General features: G+C 31.6%; 1 protein-coding gene across 1 annotated transcript in view; it reads left to right on the forward strand.

Moving 5' to 3' along the window:
• CSMD1 (CUB and Sushi multiple domains 1) overlaps positions 1-17,244 on the forward strand; it is a 2,669,009-nt gene that overhangs the window by 799,933 nt on the left and 1,851,832 nt on the right. The window contains 1 exon segment of the mRNA XM_074287957.1: positions 579-691. Coding sequence (XP_074144058.1) covers positions 579-691 — 113 coding nt within the window.

A 17,244-nucleotide genomic window follows, 5' to 3' on the forward strand; every position in this document is an offset into this window, starting at 1 on the left:
TCTATTGTAACAGTAAAGAATCCATAAATTTTTTAAAAAGCATGATGTTATGGTCAAACAGAATTACAAGAAAATTGAGAGGTAATTGATTGACAAAAGTACTGAAGAAAAAATCTTGAAGGAGGAGAAGAAGGAAAATAAAGAAGTACAAGTAGGGAGAAGAAGGAGAAGGAAATAGTATTCATAATTATTACTTTAGGTATTCATTCAGGAAAGTGCACATGAATATCTTGTCTTTAAAAAACCACTCAAGATTATAATATATTTAAGAGTATTTTCTTCAAAAAAGCTGAATATATATATATTTGGTTCAGAAAGTAAGCTTCAGTCAGTTACAAGGCAAATCATCACCATTAACCAAGTGAACTTGAGCTCTCTTCTCTTCCTTTCAATTTTCACACCTATAATATGATGAAATTAGGTTAATTAACATTTAATATCCATGGTTCAATAATTATTTACAAAGTGATATAACATAAATACACCAACATACCAGGTTAGAATTCTAGATTACAAGTTACTTCATTAATAAATTTGATTTCCTAATTGTCATTCTTATAATTTTTTTTTCTCATTAGATTATCTGGATTTCAGCTGCCATCATCCATCGTGAGCACAGGCTCTATACTTACTCTCTGGTTCACTACAGACTTTGCTGTTAGTGCTCAAGGTTTTAAAGCCCTTTATGAAGGTAAGTTATTTAGTTTTTCTTTTCTTTTCTTTTTTGTTTTTAGTGCGAACGTATTATTACGGCATTGTGGGATTTTGATTTGATTGATAAATATGGTTTTGGTTCTGAAGCCTCACTGCTTGCCTGATGAATGTCACTTTATATTAATGTTATAAAACTAGAAATAATTATTAGTTATTTTATATGACTTACTAAGATGACATGTGGCTGTTTTGCTTTCCCCTCAAATGTTTGGATTACTTACCACAAAACCTATTTTTATAATATCCAGATTTTTATTTCTTTCAAGAAAAAAAAAAATCTGGATTTAGCGGCTTGTATTTTTAGAAGTGCAATGTGGTATTTTCAGAACTTTTGAATACTAAATAAGAGCACACCTGGTGTGTGAAATGAGATCTTTTAAAAAAATAATTTAAAAGCATTTTCTTGATAATGTTGAGGACAACTGCTTGAGTTTGGAATTCTTAGATAAAGGAGAATGTCATTTGGACTTGTGTTCTGTTAAAGTTGAAGCTTTAATTTTTAAAAAATGGCATTGTTGATGACTTGGGTTGTGTGATTTTTTTTTCTTGGACTTTCTGTATTTAGTGATTTTGTTCTTAGATGATTAGGGAGATACATAGAAATGATTTTGCCCTTTGGTGACTAATCAAACAAATGAACACTCTCTGATTAAAGTTTAGCATCTGCTAAACCAAATCATTAATGTGACTGATATTTGCATTATCTAAGCAAATATTAATTTTATTCTTAAATAGGCACTAAGACATCAGGTGTATAAAAAAGCATGTTTTCCTGAACATAATAATTAGAATTGTATTTCACAAATTTTGAAATTATTTTCTCTTTTCATTGATAACATATATATTTATAGTTTATTAATGTCGGTATATATGTATTTATGTAAATATGTAGACAGATGATAGATACACTAATTTTTCATCTCAGCTTTGTGATGAATTGTATTTTTGTTCAAATCATTCTGACATGGTAAGATAACTTTAATCTGGAACTCATACATTCCATTTTCTTAATACACACTTTCTAATGACTATTCAAATGACAATTTTTAAAATGTGGAGTTCTCCTGTTTTACAGGCTATGTTCAATGGAAATCGCAGTGAGACTGATTTAGAAAATATTTTCTTGAGTTAGGTAAAGTGAATTTTTTTTTTTCTCATTTAGACCTTTACATATATATATATATATATATAAAACTAACTATACCTAAAAGAGAGTAGTTTGGGCTTAATGCCATGTAATCAACATGGGAGGGCATTGATAACATTTGAAATCATTCAGTAGAAGAAATTATTTAATGTAGGACCTAGTTTACAAAAAAAATAGATAAAATAGAAAATTACCAGATGGACTGCTTCTTCCCACCTAGAAGCAGTACCCTGTTGTTGCCCTGACTTTCACCTTCCTTCCACCAGATTTTCCTCACAATTTTACTACTTTCCCTGAATGCAAATAAAAAAAAAAAAAAAAAAAAAAAAAAAAAAAAGATATTCTTATTACAGTTTAAGGTAGCTCAATGCTTGAATCTGAAGATAATGACCTGAAAGGGTTAATCTCCTTTAAATAACTTGCTGACAACCAGGGAATAATTGGGAAGCTGAGAAATATCATGCTTACTATGAGATTAATGGTTACTGTTGGCTTTCAGATTTGGTTATATCCATCCACGACTTGCTCTAAGCATTAAATCTCTGTAATACCTTTATCAATTAATATCACTAAACTCTTTTCCAAGGTATCCAGAACCTAATGGTTGGTCATAAAATGTCTTTTTCCATGTTGTTCAGAGGAAAAGAGGAGCTAATGAATTGGATACCTGTGCCATTCCCTATTAGTCCACTTAAAACACTCAATTGACTAAGGCACAATGCATATATTAGGCTCTTTTATGCCTTATTTCAGAAATTGGGTAGCATAGATAAAACATTGGGGATACTGTATGACTATTGTTGTGCTTATCGTGCAAGGAAGGTTGAAGGATAATATATATTGAGCGCAATCATCTTGTGACTTTGCAAAAGTCCCAACTCTTCTATAGATCTGAATTTAAATATGGGAATAAAAATAACAATACCTGATGATTAGTTCTAAAGATAAATAAGATAATATTTATTAGATAAATTGTAAATGTGAAATCTTAACTATTATTATTTACTCTATTAGTCTCAGGAAATTGTCTAATCATCATATGAACCCTTATAAGATACAGGTCTTTATTGTATAGTATTATGTATATGAATGTATATAAACTATATCATGTTTATCAATATAATCTGTGCTGCATCCACTCCCACATACTTATATTTAAGTAAAGAGTATTGAAAGTAAATACAAATTGCTATTACATAGATTAGTAAACATGTTATACACTTCCTTAGGGCATAAGTGTTAGGTTATTCCTCTTTGTCTGTGTTACAAACCTCTCTTTATCTGACTGAGATTTGCTTTTCCTCCCAAAGAGACCTCATAGGTATTTGACTTGCTATGTAGGTAATTTGGAAGAAAAAAGCAAAATAAAACTTAATTCTGAAAACAACACTGGAAAAATGTATTTCTCAGACACAACATAGAACCATGACTTCTAGTTTATAAGGGTAGCCCTGTGTTTTTTTGTAATTATCTTATATCTCTTTATTCAAATAGAGCCATTTCCTTTAAGTATTATATGCTTTCTTTTACATCTCTTTATTCATATTCTTTATTTAGAATCATATGTATTTAGGATAGCCATACTTGTATGAATGAACTAGTACTTTAGGAATCATTTGAAAATTATTGAAATTGCAATTAATTTAATTGTTAATAGTACTTATATGCCAGAAGGCACATGGTGCTAAGGACAAATGACAAAAGATAAAAGATAGTTTATAAATGAGGACTTAGTAGGACTTAATTTTGTTGATGCCATGGTTCAAACATGATCTTGAATATTCTTCCAGCAATTTCTTTTTTTTTTTTTTTTTTTTTTTTTCCTGAGGCTGGGGTTAAGTGACTTGCCCAGGGTCATACAGCTAGGAAGTGTTAAGTGTCTGAGATCACATTTGAACTCGGGTCCTCCTGAATTCAAGGCTGGTGCTCTATCACACTGCGCCACCTAGCTGCCCCCAATTTATTTCTTAAAGAAACATTTAGCAATAACATCTATGTAGATATTAAGTGAACCTTGGTTGATTTACTTTAAATTATTTGATAAATTTTATAAACATTTTCAATGAGAATTCTCTGAAACAATCATTTGATAGTTAGAAAATATTTCAATGTTTCTCTGTCTCTCTCTGTCTCTGTCTCTTCCCCCCCCTCTCTCTTTTTTATGAAGAAGCCCTTTCTCATTTAGATTGCAAAGTCCAGAAAAGCTAGAGACATTTTTATAGTCCTTTGAGTCCTTAACAATTTTCTCTCAATTCTTCCCAAGAGATTTAAAACAGAGGAGATCTTTGTTGATGACTAGATTTATGCATAAACTCAACCAAGATCAATTTGCTTTATCTACCAATTCTCCAGGAGAGGTCTGAACAGTTAATAAAACTGATTCCACATTTTATGAGAAAAAAGCCACACCATCTAAACTTTTCATTTCTTTAATTGACTAGAAAAGTATACAAGTAACTTTTTCAAATCACATCTTTCCTTATCCCAATGTCAATATATTGCAGGACAGCATTAGAAAATATATGGGACTTTATGGATGCTACAGAAAACATGCAAAGTCCAGGAAAAAAAAATTTTCTAGAAACTCAGAAATGTTTAAATTATACATATGAACCTGCATAATATCAACATTTTATCCTTTAATATCATAATAATTCAGTTTTTTTTTTTTTTTCTCTAGGAGAAAGGGAGCACCAACCAAAAAGTTTCACACATTTTCTATATTGGAATTAGGGAATGAGGTACCCCACCACTAACCTCTATGATGTAAAAGTGATAATTATATTAAGTAATATATTAAGCATATAGTAAGTGCTTAATAAAACTATATTAAAACTGAATTTATTTTTTTCCCCTTGAGTTAGTGTCTAATTTAAATGTCTAAATAATAATTCAATCCAGCAAACATTGAGCAATTGTTGGTTGAGGGCCACTTCTGAGGAGTTAGAGGACTAAGGCCAGCCCAGGTTTTCCCTGAACCTTGTCTTCTATCCTTTGGCTTCTTTAAACTGAAAATGTTGTCTCACCTCTTCTCTACTCTGTCTCTTGACAACAGCACAACCCTGGAAATTACAGGGAAGTCAGGAAATGGTCAGGGTGACTCTCTAGATAATGTTCTCATGAAAAAATGTTTGTTATTTCTTTGATAAAAATATATAAACCCTTTCCCTCAGATTAATAAATGGGGCTTGTCCTTTAACTCCCACCAGGTTTGCATGATTCTTTCTCTCTTCACCCTCAGATGGCATTAAATCATGGCCAACTTACAGGTATCCCTGGCAATCCATTCGTGGCATTATTGGGTGTAAGATCCTAAGACTGGTAAAGGACAAATAATGAGGAAAAAAAAATGATAGAACATCAAAAAGCTTCTAGTCCCTCTAGGAAAGATACACAAATTAAAACAACGCATTATAAGGAATATTGCATGTGAGTTCAGAGGAAGAACAGGTGATATTCCAACTTACTGTTTTAGAAAAAAAAGTTATAATGAAGAAAATACTTTCAGTTGCTTATATAAGGGAAGGTTTCATATACAAATTTTCGAATATTCACTGAACCTTAAATGCAAAAGAAACAAAAGTTCTGAAATGCTGAGATGAAGTCACAGTGAAAAGATTATACAAATTCAGAGAATAGAGATGGGATTTCAAATTTAAAGATCAGTTGAAGAAGTAACTGGCTAGAACCTTTAATGAATGAAACAGAAGAACATTAAATAAGAATGAAAAGTTATTTTGAAGAAAGATTGTGAAGTTAAAATGTTTTTATTGTTAGCTGCAGATGCCCAGGGTCAATTTTCCCCTACTTACTTACTCTTGTGCTTCTGGAAAATGTCTTTTAGGAAATTCCTCAAATTGTTCTGTAGAAGATAACTAGGAGATAATATAAGGTACCTGTATTCTCTTAGTTTGGTTGAGGATCAAGAAAAGGTTATAGATATGATTATCGTGGAGAGAACATCAATATTGGCATATACTTATTGAATAGGTTTTGAAATATCTATGAGTTTAGAAATTTTTTGGGAAAAAGATATACAGTAAATCTCTCTAGGGACTTTAAACTGGAATTGTTCTATTTATTAAACTACAAATATAAATCTTATTTTCTAGTTTTAGGAACATTTTTGGGGGGTTGAAATTGTTAGAAGTAGGCAAATAGAATTTGTACCAATATCACAAATATATATATATATGTACATGTGTGTATCTATCTATATATATATAAGTATATATATATATATGTATATATGTGCATACATATGCATACACACATATGCCACTAATTTTTTTAAACTCTCAGAATCAAATTTCACTTAATTAACTAGAGGAATAATTGGAAGGCTAAACTTCAGAGTAAGGTCCTTGTCTGTCTGTAGGAAATGTTCTAAAAGTAAAATACTATAGGAAACCATCATAGAAAAGTTTTTCTTTACATTAATTTTTTTAATTAAAAAATTAATTAAATATTTCAAAATTATATGTAAAAAAATTAACAAACATTTCCTTTCCTCCTGCCCCTCTCTTCTCCCTGAAAAGCTAAGGTCATACAAAACATATTTCTATATAAACCATGCTGCAAAGGAAAACAAAAGAAAAAAAAGCAATAAAAATAAAGTTTTAAAAAAAATTTTGTTTCAATCTGCTCTCACAGTTCATCAGTTCTCTGTCTGGAAGTGGATAGCACTTTTCATCATGGGTCCCTTGTAGTTGTGTTGGATCATTGTCTTGATCAGAGTAGTAGTTTCCAGTTGATTTCTTTACAATATTGGTGTTACAAAGTAAATTTTTTAGTTTCAGCTAACTTTACTTTGCATAAGTTCAAATTAGTTTTCCCAGTTTTCTTTTTTTTTTTTTTTCTGAAACCAACCTACTCATCATTTTTATACCATAAAAGTATTTTATTAACATCGTATTGCATAACTTTTTTAGCTATCCCTCAATTGATGGGGAATCACCTCAATTTCTAATTTTTTGCCATCATAAAAAGAACTGCTACAAATTGTTGTGGGGGTGTGTGTGGGTGTGTATGTGTGGGTGGGTGTTGTGTGTATATACACATACATACATACATTTACACACAAATATTGAATAATATATGAGCTGATAACTGACCTTTTAACTTCACCCCAATCTTATTGGAAAGGCTTCAACGATATCAGTTACAGATGTTTGTTGTTGTTACACAAATACTATTTGTAGTTTTACAAAAAGTTCCATTGATCCCTATGCTTTCTAGTGCTTGTAATAGAAATTGGTATTGTATTTGTCAATTTTTTTTTTTTTTTTTTTTTACCATCCACTCTTATTTTAATGATTTTGTTATCGTCATGGTTGTTTATTGATATAGTCCATCATGATGCTAACAATTCTGTTTTGATTTGTTTTACACTGAACTAGCTTTGCATTCTTGGTATAAATCCCACCTGGATCATATTGTTTGATTTTTGTGATATATTGCTACTAACTCTCTGCTAGTATTTTATTTAAATCTTTTGCATAAATACTCATTAAGGAAATTGGCTTATAATTTTCTTTCTCTATGTTTGCCCTCCTTGATTCAACCTGTTGGTATCATAAAAGAAATGTGGTAGGACTCCTATTTTGCCTTTTAAAAAATAATTTATATTGGGGCAGCTAGGTGGCACAGTGGATAGAGCACCCACCCTGAATTCAGGAAGACCAGAGTTCAAATTTAGTCTCAGACACTTAACACTTCCTATTTGAGTGACCCCAGCCTCAGGGGGAAAAAAAAAATTATACAATATTAAAATTATTTTTCCTTAAATTGTGGAAAAAATACTTATGAATGCATCTGGATAGGTATTTCTCCATCTCCCATCCAAGATAACTTATTAATTGACTTTTATTTTTTTTAAATACAGATATTTAAGTATTCTTTTTTCTGTAAATCTGCATTTTCAATTTTTAAAAAATATTCACCCATTTATTAAGATTATCAATTTGCCTGGCATATATTAAGCAAAATCATTTCTAATAATTACTTAAATTCATCTTCATAGATTGTGCATTTGCCCTTTTAATTTTGATACAAGTAATTTGTTTTTCTTCAATTTTAATCAAATTAGTCATTAGTTTTATCTATTTTTTTTATAAAACAACTTCTTTAATTTTATTTTTCATGTAATTTTTTTTAAACTTTCAATTTTATTTATCTCTTTTCCTATTTTCAGAATTTCTATTTTGATGTTTAATTGGAAATTTTTTCTAGGTTTTTTTTTTTGTTGTTGTTGTATGTGAAATTTATTCCTCAGCTATTTTTCTCTTGAAATGATGCTGCTTTGAGATATGTATTTTTCCACATGACCTGCTTTAATTTAATCCCACAAAATTTGAAAAATTGTCTCTGTAATTTTTTTTGATGAAATAATTGATGATCTTTATAATTTATTCTTTGATCAATAATTCTTTAGGGCTAAATTAGTAATTTACTTTTAAATTTAAATTTCTGCTTTCCACAACACTTATCAAATATTATTTTATTATGGGTGCATTTAATGCTTTTCTGAATTTTTGAGGGTTTTATATCCTGATATATGGCCAATTTTTGTGAAATTGACATGTCAGCTGAGAAAAAGTTCTACTGATTTCCATTCTGTTTTCTCCATAAATTTAGCATATCTAATTTTTATAATGTTCTACAAATCTCTTTCACTCTTATATTATGATTAGACTTATCAAACTATGAAAGGGGAAAATTAAAGTCCACCATTAGAGAGTTTTACTGGCATGTTTTACACCTATAATTCATGAACGTTCCCTTTTAAAATTTCTTGTGTGTGTGTGTGTGTGTGTGTGTGTGTGTGTGTGTATGTGTGTGTGTATACACACCTATGTTTGTTTCTTGGTTAGTTTTTGTCCATTATCAAAGTGGTTTAAACTGACATCACTATGATAGAGTTGAGTTACAATATATCTGACTGTAGATGAACAGACCAATTATAAGCTCAGAATGCTCTGCCACAGGTTGGTTGCAAATAGTCTCTATTAACATTTGAGATGGCTTATCTAACTTTCTGCATTTCATTTTTATTCTGAGTTAATTTAACTCTGCTTTGCACATAGAGAATAGCACCTTCACTGATGAAGGCACATTATGCTGTACAGTCCTGTGGGAGTGTCTCCTATGTCACAAATCAATTCTAGAGTTTGTAAGGGAATGATCTTGTATCATTTCTCCTGACTACTTTATGAGTACTTGTCCTGTGTAAGTTCTCCAAAAAAATAGTCCTTTTTTTTTGGCAAACATACCTTTGACATTTGAATAATGTGGCCGACCCAACTGAATTGCACTCTCTGCAGTAGAATTTAAAATCTTGGTAATTTAGTTTGAGAAAAAACCTTTTAATTAAGGGCCAAGGAACAATTGATAGGGTGCTTACTACTTAACAAATACAAGAGAAATATCAGAAGCAGAACAGAAGTCTATCTATAACATTTGTAGGTCTGAGTGAAGTTGATGATCATCTAGTTAGTTATGAGGGATTATGGAAAATTAAGTCAAAATTTGATTACCCAGGGAAGTTCATCAATATGGTACATCAGTTTTATGATAGCGTTCTCACCTGGGTTCTGGACAATGGGCGATATTCTCAAAAGTTTCCAGTTATCAGTGGAGTGAAATAAGACAGTTTAATTGCTCCCATATTTTTTAGTATGATGTTTTCAGCCACATTGTCAAACACCTTCAATGAAGACAAGCATGGCATCAAAGTGCACTGATGGTAAATTCTTCAACTTGAAAAGGCTACATGCTAATACTAAAGTGTAAGGTATGTTGGTGCATGATTCTTTTTGTGTGCTGATGATTGTTCACTCAATACACCCCCTGAAGTTAAGATGAAACACAATATGGATCAGTTCACTGTTGTTTGTGCTAATTTTGATCTAACAATTAACAGCAAGAAAACTCAGGTTCTCCATCAGCCAGTACTGCATCATCTATATGTGGAACCATAGATTACAACAAATGGTAAAGTTTTGAAAGCTGTGGTTAAATTCTCTTAGTTTGGCAGTATACTTTTTAGGGATGTGACACATTCATTGTCAGAGTTAGTTCATTGTTGGGAGTATGGTCCTCAAACTTTTTAAATAGGGGGCCAGTTCACTGTCCCACCAGACTGTGGGAGGGCCAGACTATAGTAAAAACAGAAACTCACACTCTGTCTCCACCCCTCAGCCCATTTGCCATAACCCAGTGGGCTGCATAAATGTCCTCAGCCCACAGCATCTGGCCCTTGGGCCACAGTTTGAGAACCCCTGAAAGGAAAGTATGGGAGAAAAAAGTTATTGGACTTTCATATTGAAGGTCTACAGAGCTGTTTTACTGACCTCATTGATATTCTTCTGAAATCTGGACTGTATACCAGCCCCTTGCCAAAAAACAGAATTGTTTCTATTTTAATTCTCTTAGGAAAGTTAGGAAGATATCACTTGGCAGTATGATACTGGACACTGAAGTGCTTTTTTAAACTAAATTTCTGTGTGTATGTCTATCTATATGTATTTTTCTGTTTTGGAAACAATTTAGTTTTGAATAGGGTTCAAGGTTTACCTGCCAATCTCTGCTATTTTCTCTTTTACCATAAAAGCTTTTCCTTACATACCTCTTTTATATGAGATACTTTCCCTCAATTTTTCTCTCTCTCCCCACTTCTCAACAGATATCCCTCTTTCTTGCCTACACATTTCTTTTACATTATCCCAACATAATCAACTCACTCTTATGCTCTGTTAGCATGAACTATCCCAATTACCCTAATAATGATAATGATCTTAGTGGATGCATGTATCATCTTTCCATACAGAAAGTTAAACAGCGTAACATTATTGAGTTACTTATGATTTCTTTTTCATGATTACCTTTTTATGTTTCTCTTCAGTCTTGTATTTGAAACTCAGTTTTTCTGTTCAGCTCTAGACTTTTCATCATTTCTCTATTTCCTTAAATATTTTTTTTTCTTTGAAGGATTGTACTTGGTTTAGCTGGGTAGATTATTCTTGTTTGTAATTCCAGCTCATTTGCCTTCCAAAAAAATCATATTCTAAATCTTCTGCTTTTTTAATGTAGAAGTAGTTAAATCTCGTGGGATCTTCACTGTACCTCCCTGGTATTTAAATGGTTTCTTTTGCCCTGCTTAAAGTGTTTTGTGCTTGACCTGGGAACTATAGAATTTGAGTATAATATTTCAATCTATTTTGTGAGATCTCTACCAGATGGTGATCATTGGATTCTTTAAGTTTCTATTTGATCCTCTTGTTCTAAGATATTGTGCAAATTTTTCTTTCTTGAAATATAACAAGGATCTTCCTTTAATCATAGTTTTCATGTAATCTTATAATTTTTAAATTATCTCTCTTTTTGACATACTTTAAAGACAGCTATTTTCCTAAGGAAATATTTCATATTTTCTTCAATTTTTTTCATTAATTTGACATTGTTATATGGTTTTTTGATATTTTATGGAGTATTAACTTCCTTTCATGCTTCTAAAATTTAGAAATTATTTTCTTCAGTGAGCTTTTGTACTTTTTCCATTTTGGAAATTCTGATTTTAAAGGAGTTATTTTCATCAATTAATTTGTGTACCCCTTTTTCTATTTGGAAAATTATTTTTATCTTCTGTATATTTATACCTCTGTTACTAAGCTGTTAATTTTCTTTTTCTTCATTTTACTGTTACTTCTCTATCAATTTTCCTCCTCTAACATTCTTATTTTATTTGAAATTTTAGTTATTTTAAGAATTATTTTTAAATTTATTTATTTTTTAATTTACATTACTTTATGAATCATGTTAGGAGAGAAAAATCAGAGCAAAAGGGGAAAAAATGATATAAAAAAAAAGCAAACAGAAAAAAAGAAGTGAACATAGCATGTGTTGATTTGCATTCAGTCAGTTTTTTTTCTCTTGATGTAGACAGCATTTTCTGTCCAAAGTCTATTGGATCACTTTGAATCACTGAAGCACTAAGAAGAACCAAGTCTTTCATAGTTTCATAGTTTCAGCAACCTTGTAGTTCTGTGAAAAGAAATGTAACAAAATATTATGAATGTTCTGGGTAATGAAGAACTGCTTATATGAAGAAAAATAATTCCGTGGGCAAGTTACCATTTGAGTTACCCATTAAATGATCTGTAAGAATTCAATAGGGGAAAGGAGAGAGAAGTGGTGAATTCTGATTCAGGTTGTGGTCCCTTTAGGATTCCTTTCTGATTCCCAATTCCTCCTAGCTGAAGAAGCTAGGACCTATGATTCACAAATCCTAGTCAAAAGCACCCTTTTGGATTCTAATAGGAGATATCCAGGCTCTCCCAGCCCCCATAGGATCTGAGCCAACTTGGGCTGTCCCAGCCCCAATCTAATGATCTGCTCAGGTTTCCCAAACCCCACCAAGCAAATTCTAGCCCTTGCTGAAACCCCAGCTAGGAACAAATTTGTGACTCCACCCATAGGCCCCTTTAGCTAAATCTCTCCTTATAAAAGAGCCAAGCTGGAAACATCTCTTTAGAGAGGGTCAAACATTCCAGCACCATGCCCTGATACCAAAGACTCTCTGAACACTGGAATCCCTATTTCTGGTGTTTTTTATCTCTACTTTCACCTTTTCCCTAACTAGACTTTAACTTTACTTCCAAACTCCATAATAAACCTCTTTTATCAATCTAGCCCAAGTTGGCTCAGATCCAGGAAGAGCCTGGATATCTCCTATTGGAATTCAATTTCCCGGCCTGTAAATTCCTTTACAGGGGACGTCTTGTGCTGCTACTAGACCTCATTTAACTCTGTATCCTTGAGCCGAATCCAAAGGGGTTGCACAGGAGCTCCATTTTGACTTCCTGTACCCTGAACCTGCCACTAGACCTCAATTAACCCTAATTTCATTTAATTATCCCTTATCCTGATCTCATCACATTCAACAAATGTAAGGGAAAAAACAAAATATGAAGGATGAGAGCATGGTTTTGGTTTTTGTTTATAGGCAGTAATTCAGCTTAACTGACACATAGAGTATGTAGAGGGGACTAAAAGTACATGAAAATAGAAAGCTACACTGGTGATAACTGAAAAATATCAAATGTTAGAGGTAATTATATTTTTTTTTTGGTAGGAATTGTGAAATCTATAAATATTTTTGAGTGGAAAAATATTGGTAATATGAACATGAGTTGGAGTGGGGAGAAAACATTATGCTTCAGCTGATTAGAGTAAAAATCAGCATCTATATTAAGGCCATTGCAGTGGGAATATATAGAAGGGGGGCAGAAATAGGAACTATTATAAAGTGGAATGAACAGGCATCATCCAGCCAAAGAAAAAATTTCCCCCATGGCAATAAAGATTGACTCTTATCTACTCTTAGATATATAATATCCACCAGTGAATTTCCCCTAGTTCATATCATATACATATATATATATATATATATATATATATATATATATATATATATATATATGTGTGTGTGTGTGTGTGTGTGTGTGTGTGTATATATATATGTGTATCTTTCCTTTCATGAATAGCATGTATCCATATACATTAGAAAGTTGAGACAAGAAAATAATTTAATATTGATGATTTTGATTTTTTTTTAAATTTGATTACAGAAATTAACTTCTTTCTTTGGGAAATGCTATTCCTGATAATTAAGCCATATTAACTATAGTCTCTTAAGCCTAGGTTTCCTATAAATTTGGAAAATAGTTTGAGGAGACTTTGTAATTTAGGAGCATATGACTTAAAAGTATAAAATAATGTTAAAATTATAAAGTTTTTCAGTCAGCTAAGTCTCCCATTCTAACAGAAATATAGTTTGACTGAAGTTAAGTTTTATTTTCTGGCAGCTGGAGAAAAGTTAGGGGTTTAAGTTCATCTTTCTATTTTTAGAGGATAAGAGACTTTTTTCCCCTTTGAACTAAAGTCTACATTGAATAATGGGCTCTTCTAAAGAGGAGAGGGAAGGAGGAGTGCATGGTAACTGCTAATTACTGACCAAAAGTTCCTCTTTCCCAGTACACTTTCTGGTAATAAAAGACAACTTGAAGGAAATGACTTATTATAAAGAATTTTTAAAAGTCTGGGAGAAACTACTCAGGTGACCTACCTTGTCCCACTGAATTATATTCAAAACAATGCTCTGTTTGTATTTTATTCCTCATTTCTATTAAAAAAAAATAGCTTTGTAAATCCTTCCTAATCTCTGACTTTTAACAATCAAGTGACTTGATATGATATTCAAATACTAGTTTTGCAAATAAAATCATAGATCAGTAACTTTGTTCTCAGTTTCCTTTAAATTTTGTATAATTAATTTTCATAGTTGGGTTAGAAAGATGTAATTACAAGAGAATTGAAGGATGGTCACAAAAAAGGCAAATCTTCCTTTTTGTAACAAATCACATGGGCTGAAGCTATTTTGTTGGTCAAGTTTAGGAGAAAATGTGTCAGTGTAATATCTTTTAAATGATAACATCTAAACATATATAAGCAGGATATCAAATTAGTGTACATAAGCTAAGAAAATGAAATATAAAGGAAATATAAATCTAGAAATCAAATAATCCAGTAGACATATTGAATTTACATGTCTTCATTTATATCTTTAGGAATTTTTTTTTACAACAAAGAACAATTTTTGGGAATAAAAACTGTCTGATGTTTTATGAACAATGTCCATGGATTTCTATACAGTTGATTAAGACTGGGAGGTCATATAAATGGCTTCCCCTTCTTATTTCATTGAGCCATATTCTTTTTTTTTTTTTTTCTTAAAATAGCATTTTAAAAATATTAGGAGCAAGGAAAAACTGCATTTGAAAATGAGGAGAGGGTGGGTGACTGGACAGCTGGTGTGTGTAGGATGCTGCAGTCTTCCTCTGTCATTCTGTTCAGATGTAGGAGGGGACCAAATGGCAACATTTATCCAGGAATATGATGCTGAACACATTTCAGCCTTGGCCACGTTATCTATCAGTCCTTCTTGGCAAAGTAGGAAAGTTTTCAGCATTCCCAAATCAGAATTTTCATTTCTTAAGACTTTCACACTTGCCTAAATTCTTCCCACATGTCATAATACTGACATGCATAGCAAAAGTTCCTTTAGGAGCTATTTATTGAACTAAATCTTTTTAAAGGAAATGCTTGGATGTAAGAAATGAACTATATCTGAGACCTTATGTCTGAGTTCAGTGATAACAGGAAGCAAATCTTCAAAATGTTCAAGTTTACTAAACCAGTGTTATTTTTTAAATGATTCTCAGTATCTTCTTAAATTTTATTCTTAGAAAAGACTGAGAAATAAACTGAAAGTTTATTTGCTTTGAAACGTTAGTGAAATAATCTGTCAGAAACTTGGTATAAATCTGTATGTCACATCACATACCAAAATAGAGTTAAATAGAGTTATGTCCATGGTTTGGACATAAAGAATGATACAAATTAGAAGAGCAAGGGACTATTTGCCTATCAGATTTTTTATTTCATTTAATTAAAAATCTTTTGCCCAAACAAAACCAACAGAAACAAGATTAAAATGGAAGTACAAAGCTGGGGAAAAATCTTTACAAACAGTGTTTCTGATAAAGGTCTCATTTCTAAAATATATGAAGAACTGTGTCAAATTTATAAGTATAAGAGTCATTTCCCAGTTTATAAATGGTCAAAGGATATGAACAATCTTCAGCAGAAAAAGTTAAAGTTAAATGTAGTCATATGAAAAAAAAATGCTTTATATCACAATTGATTAGATAAATGCAAATTGAAACAACTCTGAGAAAAAAGATAAGGATAAATGTTGAAGGAGATATTGGATAACTGGGACCCTAATGCATGGTTGGTGGAAGTATGCAATGATCCAACCATTTTAGAGAGCAATTTGGAACTATGCCAAAAGGCCCATAAAACTGTGCTATTACTGGGTCTGTATCCCAAGGAAATCATAAAGAAGGGAAGTGGATCCACATGTGTGTAAGTGTTGGTTATCAGCTCTTTTTGTGGTAGCAAAGCATTGGAAAATGAGTAGATGCCCACCACTTGAGGAATTGATGAATAAGTTGTTGTATATGAAAATAATGGAATATTATTGTTCTATAAAAAAATGATGAACAAGTTGATTTTAGAAAGGTCTGGCAAGATTTACATGAACTGATATGGAACAAAAGAAACAAAACCAAGCATAGATTGTACACAATAACAGAAAGAATGTGCTATGATCAACTGTGAAAGACTTCTTGGTTCTTCTCAGTTGTTCAGTGATCAAAAGCAATCCCAATAGATTTTAGATATAAAGTGCCATCTGCATCAACAAAAAGAACTATGGAGATTAAATATAAATCAACTTATGGTCTGTTCACTGCTTTTTTTTCTGTTTCTTTTGTCTCCCATGGTTTTTCTCTTTTATTCTGATTTTTCTTTCTGAACATGATTCATAAAGCAATATATATATATATATATATATAATAATAAACTTCAACAGAACCCATTCTGGGCTCTTCAGTGTAGGTACTTACTACATTGATTCAGTTGTCTATCCATCAACACCTTATAATTATTTATAATTATATTGTCAACAATCCTGTAAAGATTGTCAATAGAAAACAATAAATTAACTGGAAGAGAACTTCCTCTAATTCAATATTTTCCCATTGAACATCATATTTTCATTGTTCCAGCTCATTTCCTAGTCATTTTTTCATAAAACTTCTTGTTTATGTTACCATTTACCATATCTACTGCCTATCTATATTCATGAAACCCTCCATGGTATGCTGAGCTACCTTTAATTTGAAATGCTTTTATTATATTGTTTGCATGCTATTTTGTCATTAAACACAAGCAACAGAATACAGATAGAAAGGGCAAGGAGACTAAGACAGATAGAGAAAGAAACAGAGACTGAAAGACAAACACAAATACATACACATTCAGTCAGAGGGAATCGAGACCAAGAGACAGAGAAACAAAGAGAGAGAGAGAGAGAGAGAGAGAGAGAGAGAGAGAGAGAGAGAGAGAGAGAGAGAGAGAGAGAGAAAATGTAGACACAGAGACAGAAAAACAATCATAGAGGTAGAAACTAAGCAGACAGACAGACAGAGACACAAAGCTAGAAAGGCAGGGACAGAGAGACAAAAAAGTTTGGGGTGGGAGACTTATGATATCATCAAAAGCACTGCACAATTTGAATATGTATATACACACACTCACTGAGGCATCAAATAAAATAGACATTTATACATTAATAGATCAGAAAAATGACTGAACATAAAATTTCACCTCTTTATCATATTCACTTTAAATATATATATATATATATATATATATACACACACACACACACATATATATATATATATATATATACACAC

This window comes from Sminthopsis crassicaudata, chromosome 2 (assembly GCF_048593235.1).
Source record: "Sminthopsis crassicaudata isolate SCR6 chromosome 2, ASM4859323v1, whole genome shotgun sequence".
In the NCBI taxonomy this organism is placed as follows: Eukaryota; Metazoa; Chordata; class Mammalia; order Dasyuromorphia; family Dasyuridae; genus Sminthopsis; species Sminthopsis crassicaudata.